The 16,009-nt window shown below is 35.9% G+C and overlaps 1 protein-coding gene across 1 annotated transcript in view; it reads left to right on the plus strand.

Moving 5' to 3' along the window:
- Window positions 1-16,009, plus strand: part of LOC107223104 (phosphoinositide 3-kinase adapter protein 1) — a 68,555-nt gene that overhangs the window by 38,730 nt on the left and 13,816 nt on the right. The window contains exons 4-5 of the mRNA XM_015662684.2: window positions 12,014-12,167; window positions 15,240-15,627. Of these exons, the coding sequence (XP_015518170.2) occupies window positions 12,014-12,167; window positions 15,240-15,627 (542 nt within the window). The remainder of the gene's footprint in view (window positions 1-12,013; window positions 12,168-15,239; window positions 15,628-16,009) is intronic.

The following is a 16,009-nucleotide window of genomic DNA, read 5'->3' on the forward strand; positions in this document are numbered from 1 at the left end:
AATTTTCTGTCTCGTCAGAGAGGAACGAAAGCAATCAAATCTGACTAACCGGGCCTCTCGTAGATAGCGTACAAACATATTCAGTGTGTGAGTGCGTAGGTCAGGCTCAATGTACAGACGTTCGCTCTTAACGAGCTAGATCATGTTTCAATTTTTATCGCCACTGCGCTTCGTAAAGATTAAATGAGATTCAGATTATTTGGTTAACTTTCCTTTGAATATCCAATTGCTTGTAGAATCTGCTTCTGAAATTTTCCTTAATTAATCCTTCGAGGCAACACATTGTCAAGGACATCTGACAGGCAGACAATTTATTCCGCGATTAATTTTTCCTTATTCCTCAACCGCATAAACTTCAGCAAGACCAGTTGCACCATGTCATAAATATTATCGAATTGTAGGCACTAGTAGTACACCATTACTTTTATAAATCATAGCCATATCGGTTATGCCTGGAAGACCCATCCAGAGAAAATGGCATTCTGAAACAAATTCTTTGCGCGAGGCAGTTTATTGACGTAAATCACATTGAGTTAACTGCTCGCTGTAACCAGAAAGAAAAAGTCTGATTCATATCGTTCAAATGCTGCTTTCATACATTGCATAGACAGGACAGGATAATAACTGTATCTGTGTATATTTATGTGGAGTATATCTTTATTTGTTTCTTTTTTTTTTTTTTGTTATTTCTACAATGTTTCATAATTATCCGCCTTGCGCCTGTCGTTGAACTACATACATTAGCAGAACTAGATTTTTCAAAGAATTAAAGGGTGAATTAGTTGTAATAAAAATTTTCGCCACCAATAACCTTCTTCCCTCGGGACGTTCTAGTCGATGAAAGTAAAATTATAGTGCACAATGCGTACTTACAGAAGCACAAAGAATCTTCAAGACTGTTCTTCAAAGTTGTTCGTATAATATAAGCGTCTTATTAAAGGCTGAATAATAATTTCTTGTATATGAAGTGTAATTGATTTTTTGCACATAGCAGGTACAAGGAGTTTAAAACGAGCATTAAATTCTGAAGTCTTGATTAGAAAAGAAAAATTGAAATTAGTTGAGACATTCGTTGAAAATGAATTGAATAATTGGCGATGGTTTTCATGCACTCAGGGACTCGTAAATAATAGAGCCTTCTTTTTCAGAGAATCTATTGATTTTGGTTTTGTCTCAATCAGACCGTGGGTTATTTTGGAGTAGTAGACCTGTTAGACGGTCTTAGGTATGGAATAAACTACGTAACAATATTTTGCTTGCTTTTTTGAAATAAGTTAAAATTACTTGTTTCGAAAAAATGCGTCGTAAGAATTGTCGAGATGTGTATTATAGTAATTATTTCAATTGTAGGAAACCATATCAAAGAATTCGTTGATATTACGGAAAATGCAATGTTTATTTGGCATCGTTTGTAAATTGCAATGCTGATGAAGTATGGTAGAGAAAGAACACACGCGTAATTCGTTAATGGAAAATCTCGAAAAGGATCGATTATTTTTTTTTCAAAGTAACATGTTTCATAGTTGTAGAAAGAGGAAATAAGACGCTAATTGTTATAATTGCAGCCCTTGATATTAATATTTAGTGGTTCCTGACCGTAAATTTTCGTTTTACATTTAATTTACACGAGAAAATAATTTTAGTTATTTCTGAACTTTGTAGCTCAGTAACGAAGCAATTTACATAGTAAATGTCATACATATTTTTGTAGGCAATTTAATGCTCTACAAAAACGGTCGGATATAATTTTTTGATAACTGAACTGTTTAAAAAATTATTCAATGTTAAAGTTGAAATCATATAAAAATTTACTTCTTTTCGAGATTAACAGCGAAAATACTAGACTTATCACAAAATATTGTTGGTTTTTCTCGTCAAGAATTTCAACCGTTATAAAATCATGTCATTTAATTAATTTTCAACTTGAGCATGTTCATTTTGTAATCACTACAAGCAATAATATGTAATATTTATAATTCCACTTTAAAAGCAACTTTTTTTTAAGCAAAAAACCAAATTTTCTTGAGTTGAAAATTAATTGAATGAAATGATTTTGAATCGGTTCAAATGCTTTGAAAAAAAAAACCCCACAATATTTTGTGATGAGTTCAGTATTTTCGCTGTTAATCTCGAAAACAATGAAATTTTTCCATTATTTCAGGTATAACCTTGAATAACTTTTAAAAGAGTTCAGTTATCGATAAATTACAGCAGGAATTAAATTCCCTACAAATATATGTATCAGAAATTTATATATATTGCCTAGTTACTAAGCTACAATATTCAGAAATAACTGAAATTATTTTCTCGTGTTAATTAAATAAGAAACGGAAAATTGCGTTCAGGAACCACTAAATATTAATATTCGGGGCTCAAGTTATAACAAGCGTCTTACCTTCCTCTTCCGACAACTATCAAACACGTAACTTTGAAAAATAAAAATATTAGATTTTTTTCGACCAGTCCAGTATACACATGCGGCCATTGTGCACAGCGAAATTTATTTTACGATTCACAGATATAACCGAACTGTAAGAAAATAATATAATTTAGGTTCGAAGTCAGGCCCTAGGCCGGGGCAAAAGTTTCCTAGAAATTACGCTGTGGACAGAAGATCAAATCTTAATATCGTCGCGACGGTCGTCGACTAGTCGGCGTCGGACGTCGGACGGCGTAGCGAGTCGATGCCTCAACTTTCCGACGTCGCCGAGAGAATGGAGGAGAATGAAAAGAGATAAAACGATGAATTTTCACCCTCGACTCACCCCGCCTTGCCCAGTAACGCCTCGCATGAATATTACATTGAATATTTCGGCCCTCGGACCCTTGTCCGTCGGATAAGCCGTTTGTATGGGAATGTCTCATTTGTCGTTGTATGTATGCGGACTGCGGCACGCACATCTCTATAATACACCCGTACGTCTGATGTATGCAACTTCCGATCCTCTGGTCTCTCGCGTCTTATCTGCCAGCCATACTTTTATTAACATTGGTACATAAAGAAAGTGAAAATAACCGGACGAGTTAGGATATCGTACGAACGGAACGTATTCCTTCACGTCCTCTCGACCCGACAGCAAAAATTCTAAATATGCTAATATATTTTAGAGTCCGAAAGACAGGCGCCAGTCGAATCGTCTCCGTCTCCGTCTCCACCTCGGAACCTTGAGCATGGATCGTATTGAAGTTAGTCGCGTTGTCGTAACGATTCATGCTGAGGAAGAAGCGTTATTTTGCGATTTTCGAATTGATTGAAATTCAGTAAGCCGTAATAAGAGAAAATACACGCGTATTTCGAAATCTTAGTTCCTTCAAAATCACTGTAGAATTAAGAAAATAGGGAATTTTCATGCAATATTTCGCTACGATAACGTTACTAACTTCAACCTCGTGAGCAAGGCAGCCTTTAATAAATGAAAAAAATACTAATTCAATCACATTTTTATTATTTTCCGAACAACTTATTTGGTAAACTTACCGTGAATAGTCGGACATATGAATGAAGACTAACCCAGGATTACTGAAAGTCATTCTATTCAACCTGTTAACTGCATCGAAATGAATCCCGTTGAAGTTCGAAACGTTAATGTCCCAATGCATTTTTAGGAAAAATAGTTATTCCACTGGTTAAATAAATATTGTCTGACTTATTGTTCGTAAACCGTAATAAATTAGTACACACTTGTAGTTGAAAATTCGATTCCTAAATTAGTCACTCTGAAGTTGCAAAATTTCTAGTATATATATATTATGATCCAAGGATACATTTTCATGTCAACGTTACTAACTTCAGCCTCATCAAATGAACACATTACTATTTTTTGATAAAAAGACTCGGCTTATCATTCTCTGGTCTAGAACTGTCGATAGTAGTTCTATAAATCTTTAGAAAAAAAAAAAAATCTTTCACTCGAACGCAGGAAACTTTGATCGATGTACTTTCTTACAAAGATATTTACTAGAACTTTAGTCTCGTAATTCTATGATATTAACAACAGCATTAATTAATTTTTCGTCGTCAGTTCCTCAACGTTTATCATTTTTGAACGACTGCATTAGCATATACAAGGTTTCAACAGAGGCGTGCACTTTCTTTGACGAAAGTGATTGGTCGCTACGATTTACATTCTCAACGCGCGAAAATCAACCCAACAGAATCTAATGTATGAAACACGCGTCTTAACCACTACAGTCATCGAGGTTCTCAGATGAGAATGTCAAGCAGATGTAAAGTGCTGCTTAATCACATGCCTCTTTTCTGAGCATACCGCTACCTCGCACATGAGTAGGTACTTTGATGGGTGAGAAAGAAACCGAGTATAGCTGCAAAGACGGCATCGGAAGAAGAAATGACTGTTTTACAATTAACTACAGGCACTTGATGAAAATAAGATACAGTTTGGACCACCCGCTCATTCTTGCCTTCTACTATATAAACGTTGACATGAATGTTTTCTAACTTTTGAAAAACTCCCTAATATCCTACTACATTCTTTCGTACAATTTCCGTTCAGTATTCAAGTTTTACACGTACAGTGGATTAAAGTGAAAGACATCGAAATAATTTCTTATTCCATAACTGCACCCAGTTTTATTATATATACACAGTTTTAATCTAGGGTCAAAACTAACTGTAAATAAATTGCTCACAATCCGATGTTGTGTTGAAAAAACAGAATAAATTTTAATGATTTGTACCAAAACAGCAGAGATTACGATTTGTCTCGAAAGATAATAGCAGTTTTCGTCACTCGTTTTATACACTAGTGTGTAAAATCTTGAGCTTGCGTAGAGGACGTCGTTTTTCGCACGAATACGCGCAAAGTACGAGATTTTGTTCGTTTTTTCACTACGTTCAGTAGTTCTTTACATATCGTATGCGTAAAGTTGGAAATCGTTCGAAAAGTTGGTATGTTCACTTTACTCATGGTATGCGTAAAAGTACTGCTTTACTTACCGAAAACACAGACAAAATCTCGTACTTTACGCGTACAAGTATTTATGGAATTGCTCGTCTTTTATAACCGTGATGATCGAAAGTTCGAAGAATATTCTTTAAAATACTTTTCTGAAGCACGTTTTTTTGATTTTTTTAACGTCTAACGAAGCAGGAGTAGATATACATATGTGTTGGATCTAATTCATTTGCAATTTCCTTGATACATTTTTCATTAGACTTATCATTCTATCGCAGTCTGATGTTGATTTATGAATTTGCCTCGGATCTAATACCTTAATGCCCCGTCAACATCATCGAAGGAAGCAAAAGGCCAAGGTTCTGTTCGCAACCCGTTCGAAAAAGGTTACCGCACGGCTTACATGGCGCGTTTCTTCGTCGATGGCGATTCTCCTTTCAAGACACGTACTTAATAATTATATGGCCATCGCCTAATTCGAAAACTGGCCAACCAAGACAATGGACTTCCCCCCTTGCTAAGACCGCCGGTTGGTTAGTCGCGCGGAATACGTCCTACAAGACAGTGCTTCGACAAACAAAGCGCCATCATCGACTTGCGATTAGCTATTCGCGTCTCCGCTCGTCTCCAAGTGTAGATAAGATGGCAAATCTGACTCCACGTCTGCAGAGACGCAACAGGCCAACGTTCTTAGACTTGTCCATGGTTACCACGCGTGAGTAGCGTCCTGTAAAACCTTCTTCTGAACTCAAATATTACGGGAAAAATGGTGAAAAATTGCTAAGTGCTTTGTTTTTTTATCGAGAAACCACCTTACCAATACGATGGGCATCCAAATTTGAGATTAAAATATTTCCAAAGACTGAAACATAACTTCGCGCACATAACACGACTTCGATCCTTAAACTGCACACCGGGGTCAAAATGACCCCGCGACATCTTGACCGTGAATTCTATATGAAAAAAAATCCAAAGTTATCTGATTTAATCCATCACATATAATATGAGCTGCTGTAAAAATCATTCGGCCATTGTCTTTTCAAAAATTCAACTTCACTTGCTCAGATAAATACCTTTTTTTCATCGCACAGTATCTTCATATTTTTTTCCTCACATATCTGTATCTTGAAAGTTATTCAGTAAATTTTCAGCTCGAAATATTAAAAATTCAGTGAGTCGTGATTTGTTCAGTAGAGCGATCCACTTTTCTTTTATTTATTTTTTTAATCATATTGGCAAATCCATTTTGCTAAAGATGACTAATTCTCCTAGAAACATAATGGTTAAAGAGTATGCTAGATTTTTTTTCAAGTTATTTGAATTGCGTAATGATTTTTGATGTGCGGTCTCCAGCGATAAGCAGCGTAAGGTTAAGTTACCTTGACTTAGAACTTGAAGCAGTTACGTGCAATGACCTGGCAGAGCATCGGATCATTTTTTGTGTATTCAAGAGACGTCTGACGACCAATTGTCACTCCACTGACTTGTAGAATATCTCAAATTGAACTTGTGTAACTTTAATTGGACTCGTAGAACTTGGAGTGATTTCGCATAACTTGAACTGATTTCGGAAGACATGAAGTAACTTGTCAAGACCTAAAATCAGCATAAGTGACTTCATAAAACTTCACACATAAAGTGGTCGCCAATAACCTTGTAGTTGCAAGGCGACCTTAAATAAATAAATGAGAAAAAAAAAAAAACTTGATACAATTTTGATCTCTTTCATGTTTAGACTGTTTTAAAATATACAGTGACTGTATGTACAATTTCGTGCTACCTTCACAGACTTCGCACAACCTAAAATCATTATATATCATAATTTTGAGTATCCAAATATTACTTGATATGATTTAAAAGAACAATGAATTTCTTTGAAGGATTTTACGTCTCTTGCTCAACTTTAAGTGACATTTCGTGATCTCAGAGACCTTATCGTTGGTCGCACTGTACATTAAGGTGATTTTATAATATTATTTTAAAATAACCCCGTAAGTTAGCTTAATTTGCGTGGCTTTTCAACAACTGTAACAAAACTTGAATTTCGATAACTTCCGTCATTATTACGTTGTAATTTCAAGCACGTTCAAAAGATGCTCCACCAATGAGGGCATTGAACTTCAATTATAGAGACGAATCCCCCAATCTCAACTACCGACCGTGTGATCAAAGGGATCCAACGTCATAAGATAAACAGTTTTCTATCGTTTTCAACAAAAACTGATACCAAAAGTACATCGCTGGCTGAAACCGGATAACGAAAAACCTCCAGGGTTTAGGGAAAATCCAGAAATCGAGTGAGAACGCTCTCCCCATCACCCGGAGCTGGGGTGAAATTTATTGAAATGTGTATGGATCTAACACGAGTCTGTTTCGTAGCTGGCGCGGGCATGCCTTGCTCCGTTACGGTAGTCAAGTTCTATTCTTGTTACTGCCTTCGCTCTGCTCGTACAACGTGCAAGTGCACCCACCACCAACTGTAAACCGGCCTAGTTTACTTACCTTCGTTCCGTAGAACAGTTTACTTACGCTTACTTAAGCTCAGAGAGGGACCCCCGACATAAAAGGTATACATCGTTATTCCTGGCCGTCAATTTACAAGAATTTTCCACGCGCAAGGAAATTCGTTGGATACACTTAGTACTTCTTACATACCTGTTCAGGTATACTGAATTTTATCGACAAAGGGCTAAAACTAGCCTTTGTAAGACAGATCCAATGTCTCAATACAAAGATGAGACCACACACTCGATTTAGAATTACATATATTTTGATCGAGAAAACTTCGTCCATGGATTCAACAACCGTATTTTATACTTTGGAAAGAATTTTACCGAAACAGCGTGTTTCACACCATCAATATCTTCAGGCAGTCATTTGAAAAACGAATCAATCATTAAGAGAGCGGTACGGATCATGTCGTAATTATCATCTGAATTTGCAGCTAAACAATAACTAATAATAGTCAGGCATGGAAATTAAGCAATTACAGTTTATCGGCAACACAATCCGGTTCTTTGCTAGAAAGTTTGAAACGCCAAAGCTTTTAACTGTATAAAAATAGAATTATATAAATATTTTTTGCTTTTTTGCTTTACAGCACAATAGGAGGGTAAAATTTGGTACCTAATTTTTCAGTCAATAGTAGTTGAATTTTGAAGATACATTTTAAATCTGTCAATAAAAGAGTCGTTTTCTATCATAATCAAAGCTGCAAACTTAACTTCAGTTATGTTTCCCTTGCTAATAACGTACATTTTTCATATGAAAATTTCGAGACCCGAGAAATTAAAATTGAACCAAGCATGTGCTTGAGCGCTAACATAACGAAGGCATTTTTTGTGAAAGAACGATTATTTGTTCACCACTATACATTGAACAATGAATCAATGAACCGATTAGTGAATATTTAAAACACAGTATGAACCTTCAATCATGTACCATTTTTTTTTTCATCGATAGATAGTTTTAGAAACTAATTGTCCCCCAAAGGCTGTAGCAAAATCTAAAAAATTTTCGTCATAAAAAATGATTATAATCTTGTGATAACTGAAAATTCATCATAAAAACCAGTTTACAGTAAACAGAAGCGCAAAGTTGTATACCAAATCCCAAATTCTGAATATAAGCTTACGCATATTATAATTTCGCTTACGACAGTTGTCTAACAAAAGATATTCCCTGATATCTAAATTCTTAAGCAACTGTTTCTAGAAGCGCGGAAATATGAGTAAACGTTCTCGTCTGCGGTTTCGACCACTGTGCGTAATGATTCAAAAATTATTATTCACAGCTTCGTTCATTATTTAAGGCGAAAAATGCTGGAGTAATCGCGAATTTATGCGAATACAGTTCCAGATATTTTCCGAAATAAATATGAAACCGTGCGGTTTCATAGAAACGGGTAGGATAAACGCGCATGCGCGAACAAACTCGGACTCACTGCGCGATACATGTGATGTGATTGTATTCGCGCATGCGCGTTCAGCCTACACGTGACCATCAAAACGCACGGTCTGCGAAGCGAAAATAAAAAAATGTGTTACCGGAACTCCCTTCGAGTCCCGAGAGAATTGCGTATGATGTGCATTCCGCGTTATTAAACTGGTTCGTTAATTATGCCTAAATTACACGGTGTATAATTATGTGCCGACCGAGTTACTCGGACTTTTGTTAAAAATGACAGTGTCACCTGTATCAGATGATTTATAGAGAATTCAAAATTCCCTTTAATTAATCCTCGGAGCAGATACAAATTTCGTCCTAAATATCCTATTCGGCAATATAAATATTGGCTAAACTTTTAGCCAATATTACGAAAAATTTTTAAAATTATAATACTTTCACAAAATTTTGTGTGTGAAAAAAAAATATTTTTTCTTAGGTATTTTTTCTGGGATCGACTCTACAACGTTTAAAAATTATCTAACGATTTTTTCAAAGTTAATCGGACGAGTATAAGTTTAGAAATGGTAGACCGTGAAAAATTGAACACGCTCTCACAGACTCGTGATCGAAAAAAAGATACGGGCTCCAAGGGTTAACGTCCTGAAAAAATTTAACACGTTTTTACGTGCTGCTGAAGTAATCGTAGAATTTTTTCATTGAAATTCGAAAAAGAATAGCTTTTCTTTTCGAATGTTTTTCGGTAAAATTGTTCCACCACTGCAGTTGTCTAGCGTCTAGACTCCTCGTCATTACACGTCGTGTCATTTCCTCCGTGCGTTTGAAAATGTATACCTAGGTATTTACATCCACGTATCCTATATAATGTACACGTGTCTACACGTATAAGATACACATGGCACGTGTGCATGATGCACCTAAAACGAGAAAATGTAAACAGACGTGGCTATTCCTACAGGAGTTGAGGCTAATGGCTTTGCCCCGGCAAAACATAAACCGAATAATTCTACGGGGTTCGTAGTATATATTACGGCATGCACGGGCGTGTCGTTTGTCGATATTGCGTGGCTAGGCGAGGACTCGGAACCGGAAATACCTCTGTGTCTTAAATGTATTGCGGTTTGGTGCGTAACACGCGTGTACAGATATTGTATACGTGACACTCGCACCTTCGCACCTTCGCGTCGTTCTTTTCTATTGGAGAACAGTTTTTTACGTTTGGTATTATAAATAAACTTCTGCGCGTAAAAAATTTCTGTGAATTTTTGCTTCCAAGTTTGCTGGCGGAACACATCGATCTTTCTAAATGGAGATACATCAAACCATTTGAAATTACGTAGAGTCACTTGAATATTTTTAAACTAGTTCAAAGTCTTGAAGTATTGAAGTAAGATAATATATAAATGTATACACGCTCCATCTTATTGTTGAGAAACCGAAATCGATGTATGATCGTCTATTTTATTTTAGAATCGCAGAAAAATCAAAAACTTGACGCTTTTGCGAAGAAACTGTTCGTGATCTCATTTACCTAGCCGGCATGTATTTGTGCAAAGTGAACACTGTACGAAGATAGAACTTTATGTTAAGGTACGACGTATGATAAAGCAGAATCTCGGAAATTTCAGCTTTTTTGAAAAACGATTCTCAATTCGCCAGTTTCTGAATAAGAGAAAACAAAAATCGAAGATGAGTTGAGTGGAAATACCACCTCACACGCAATTTTACTCAAGTGCATTAAGACATGTGCTGCAATTGCTCCAAATTTATGCTTCCGCAAGATAATTCGAACCTTGTATAAATAAGTATACAACTTGGTATCCTGGGTGGTCGACCAGCCGGGAAAATCAGGAACGTTGAGCGAATCGTTTGATTGTTTCATTCGATTACATCTATCAGTGTAGAATCCAAGAATCATCGATGTTCTTTCCAGATCCCAGTTGTTAATCAACTTTCATAAGTAACAAAAAAATAAATGAATTATAATAATCGAATGAAACTCATTAAATCAAAAGCTGCGATGATTTGTGGTGTGTTTAAGAGGTTACTCGCTCGTCTAGCCCAAATAAAATCTGACAGGAGTTCATATTACAACGAATAATATTTATGAATGAATAATAGGTTTTTATATTTCTTCATATTTTAGATAGCAGGTCTCATACACAAATGTGTCTAACTTGTTCATCGGACCTGAAGCCTGACTATTTTACATTCAGGTTACAACAGTTTATGTTAAGAAAAACTTGAGACTCGCTTATTTGTCAACTTGAAAACTGTGACAATATGATAATTAATTCAGGCGGCTGCCGTTAACGGTACTTTCTTTTACACTGTCTTCTTTAAACTTAAATCAACATTAAATTTCTACAATATACACATACACGTACATTCCATGGGGCATTCCATGACATCTCGAACAAAAATCTACGTCGATGTATCAGATTAGCTTTATAATTTTTTGTATGAAAGTACATGACGAAACACGCAATTCCAATTTTTTTCAGAATTTCTCGACCCGGCGTACCTGAAGTATAATTTAAGGACTTGAAAAAAACCCAACATTCTAAAATCAGAAGAAATGTCAAAAAATGTTACAAACGATAGCCAAATTTTTGACACCTATTAGAAGATGGAGACTTTATAACTTCAAAAGATGAATAAGAAAAATGAAGATAAAAACAAAAATTATTTAAAACAAAATATAAATATAAATATCATCATAATATATTTGATTCTCTGTAATCCTCTAAATAGACATTTTTCAGCCGATTGTATAAAAAACTCTTATGTTCATTCTTATGTCAAAAATATACTCGAACAATAATAATTTTGTTCTCATTTATCTTTTGAAGTTACGAAATTTTCTTCTAACAAGTGTAAAAAAATTTGTTATATTTTATAAGATTTTTCAAAAAATTTTCAGATTTTTAAGAGTAGGATTTTTTTTCAAGTATTTGAATTATAGTTCAGACATGTTGGGTCGACAATTTCTGAAAAAATTGCAATTGTGGTTTTCATCGTGTACTTCCATACAAAAAAATTTAAAAACTAATCTGAGAAAACGACTTAGAATCTTGATCGAGATATCATGGAATGCCGCATAAATATTTAAATATATATATATATACATGTCTATTATCGTGACACGTGTTGTAACATTCTATATATGACTTTTCTTCGCATCATCACAGGAACCGCAGTGATGCCGTTCGTTACTGGAGACGCCGCGATAGACGACGTCATTCTTGTATCAAGTAAGGAGAGCGAGGTTGCAGTGCTGTGGGTCAACTACCTTGTATCATGCTTTGCGCACATAAGCCAACAACAAGGGCGACCACCCTTCAAGTAAGTTTACTCCTTATACCATAGACGAAGTTATACCTCTGTTTCAGAGAAACAAAGTCAAAAGCAAAATGGTAACGAGTGAGTTTGCGAACACACATGCGCGAAGTGTTGAAAAACCACTTTCCACGTCCTAGGAGTGAAAAGTGGTATTTTCTGTACTGCGCGCATGCGCTGTTGCAGACAAATCTGACATTACGCGACCCTAACCTCAATTTCGTGTTCCGTGAAAAAACGCATAACATACTCTTGTTATATCGCGTGACTAATGCCAAAAGGGCGTTTAAAAATTGTACGCCCTTTTGGCTTTTCAAAACCAAAAGGGCGTATAATTTTTTTTTTTGTGCCAATCGTTTTGTCAATATATTCTAAGCCTAAAAATGAAAAAAAAATTTTCAAAGCCAAAAGGGCGTATATCTCAAGTTATAAAGCCAAAAGGGCGTATTATTTTTTTGATAATAATTTCTAATTTATTCCTTACTCAATAATATGCAATTTTTATTCAAAATTTTGAAAAATCTTGATTTTTTTTATACGCCCTTTTGGCTTTAGGCCGGCAATTTCCTAAAGCCAAAAGGGCGTGTATCTTGAGATACGCCCTTTTGGCGTTAGTACATCTAAAAATTTTTTTTTGCAGATCTTTACGTTTCGAGTGATTTTAAGTCGAATGGCAAAAAAAAATTTTTTTATACGCCCTTTTGGCATGGATCCCTATCTAACTGCTGTAGTACGCCCTTTTGGCATTAGTCACGCGATATAAAGAATCGTGTGCATCGAAAAGGTAACGAGGAGCTTTTAAAAGATTCGAAAAAAATCAGTGCTTTCGAGAGTCAAAACAATCATGTAAAAAATCGCGAGTCAAATCGGTGAGGTCAAAGGTCTGACCCGGGTCGATTTGACGTAGAATGCCCCGTATGTAAACTCATCCGTTGCATTAGCTGCTTTTTACTCAAGATACAAACAAACCGCTTGCACATTTTGAGTCACGGTGCTAAAAAGATGTAAGCATTTTTTTCAGTAGCTAAACATGTTACGCGAATAATCTGCACTCAGAAGTGAAATCGCGTAGGAATGGTATCAAAGCTTTCATCGTTTGAGTGTTGGAATATGAATTGAACGGGTACCTACTCTACACTTACAGTATTATATGCAGCATATTTTAAACCAAAGGGTTTCAAGTTCGAGGAGCATGTATAGTAGGCGTATGATATAGCTGTACGTAGGAGAGCTTGGAACAAGGTTTATTTTATCTCTTGTACTTGGCAAGCGATTCCAACGCCTAGCGTGCTTGCCGGTCAACAAGAAAGAATTTCTGCACGCTGAGGAAGCGGCTCGAACTCGCATATTTTTAGATGGGAGTATATGAATGAACGAGTGAATGAAGTTGCAACGGACACGCACGAAGAAAGACGGAGGAGACTGCGAAGGAGAAAATTAACTACCGACATTATTCGCATACTTACAGTGCTTGTACAACCTACATCGCAGATTGACCTAGCAAATTTTTCCTGTTCAATAATCAACTTTTCTTGAAATGATACCTATTGTTCATATTATTCGGACTGTGATTTATGCGGGTATACGTCATACAGATGATTCCACGAACATCCGTCTTGAGCATTCAAAATTGTGTCGGTCAAGGCTGCTATCGATGGACCGACTGAGAACGATTGTTAATAAAAATTAGATTTTTTGTCAGAGAAGCAAAAGTAATAGACGTTTTCATTAAAACCTGTTTTACTAAAAGTTTACACGTGAAAAACATTAGCGTTAACCTTCGATTCGGCAAAATTGATTCATACTGTTTGCACGCAGTCCAATCATACAACAACCAGTTCTTCGCTGTACCATCGAAATAATAAACTTGAAACAATTCAATGACGCATGTATAGGCGTAGATAGTGAATTGATGAAGAATGAATCGATATTTAAAAGTTATAAAATGTTATAAGATTGCCCTTACATTAGTACGTAGGATAATGTTATCACTTTGAAACTGTTACAGAAGAAGCAAATATTTTTTGTTTTTCATTACACAGTTTTTCGCGAAACAAGACGATCCATCTGATTTAAATATATAAAAAGTTAGTAGAAAGTAGATCAAAAATTTTTTTAATGCACCTGCTCCTCTTTACTGAAATATCACAGACATAAAATATAAAATTCTTTGATTCTCCATGCCTGTGGACAATGAAACAATATGTACATTGTTTACTTTTTCTACGTTGTCTATCGTCTTTCAACCATAATAGATAATCGACATCACAAAAAAAAAAAAAAAATTAAACTCTTACTAATAGCAAAACCGTCTGTTAATTCTAAATCAAACGATGATAAGATAAACATCTTTTTAATGCAATTGTGAGTAAACCACAAAAGAAGCTATTGAGAGACTCCCTTGCAAACTTCAAAAATAAAAAGTAATCACGAAAACAAAATGAAACATCAGGCAGACAGTGATTCAATCATGAAAATTCGTAAAAAAAAGCACATGATTAAGCCTACGATCTCCGAGTGGGATAACAAAAATAAAATAGTTTATATTATTTCAAAGAGTGGATCTTTGACTTCAAAATCATGCAAGTCGATTGCGCAAAAATTAATGCTGTAAAATTTCAAACATATAATAATGGTTCGACAAATTTGGGTAACCTAATTGTTGCAATACAAATTAAACCACGTTAAAACACATTCGGGCATGTTGCTGAATCATAGAAGATCGGAACACACGTAGTCACTGCAGACATCTCACACGTGATGAAGGCTTGCATTCTTGGTGGTAGTATAACTTCCAGTAAACCATGTACTTGACAAATTGGCGTGAATGATTACATCGACACAAGCACAGATTCATTCTATTTTTCAGAATAGTCCCAACTTTTAACGGCTGTGAAAGATTGATTCGAGTTTCCTCCCAAAATACCAGACGCTCTTATTCATTTTCCGTTACAAAAAACACCGTCGTTTCACTTCTATCTTTTATCATGCCGATTAATAATTTTTCCTATCAGCTCACCTCTTTCACTGAAATGCGATAGTAAATTATTATCATACTTATATTTGTAATTTTTTCAGAGTACAGCACGTGACCGTCGAGGAAACGAGGACCCCAGAAGCAGAGGAGAAAATAAGCGCGGCTCGTCTTCGGATAATCGTCTTGTGCCCGAGCCTTTTGGAGTATGCAACCTCGAATCCTGCGCAAGCAGCTAGCCTCTCGAGGCACTTGGTTTCGGATAAGGTCCTGGCTATGATGCTCGGGGTTGACGACACCCACATTACTGAAAATCATAAGGCCGCCCTGGTCTCCTATAACGAGTGGAGAAAGTTCTTCGTCAAAGATAAAGATGAAGATTTTGTAGGCGAGCTTATGAGGGCGGCAGTAACAGTTCTGGGAACTTCGGCGTATCAAACTTCGAAGACCGACCAAACGTCCTTCTCCATTCTACCAAAGAAAGTCAAAATGGTTAGTTGCCGGCATCGATTTTTCGACTTTACAATTTTTTTCTGAATATAGATAAGTACTTGAGGTAGTCGCCTGACCGACTTGAAAATTTAAGAAGTCGTTCTCTTCCCAATATGCTTATTTACACGACATACGTTACATCTACTAAAATTTAATACACTTTTGCCGGTCACTTTCATCTTGTGTTCGCATTTGCGACACCGAAAATTTAGTTTACCCGATTATCAAAGAATTCAATCATTCGTGCGTCATTCGACGATCAAAAATAAAGATTACTTCGATTAGCATACAGGTAAAGTGATAAATTAATTAACTGTAAAGCGAGTGAAAAAAATTCTGCGATTGGACTGCGAATTGCGTTGGGACGAAATTTATGCACAAC

This window comes from Neodiprion lecontei, chromosome 1 (assembly GCF_021901455.1).
Source record: "Neodiprion lecontei isolate iyNeoLeco1 chromosome 1, iyNeoLeco1.1, whole genome shotgun sequence".
NCBI classification, from domain to species: domain Eukaryota; kingdom Metazoa; phylum Arthropoda; class Insecta; order Hymenoptera; family Diprionidae; genus Neodiprion; species Neodiprion lecontei.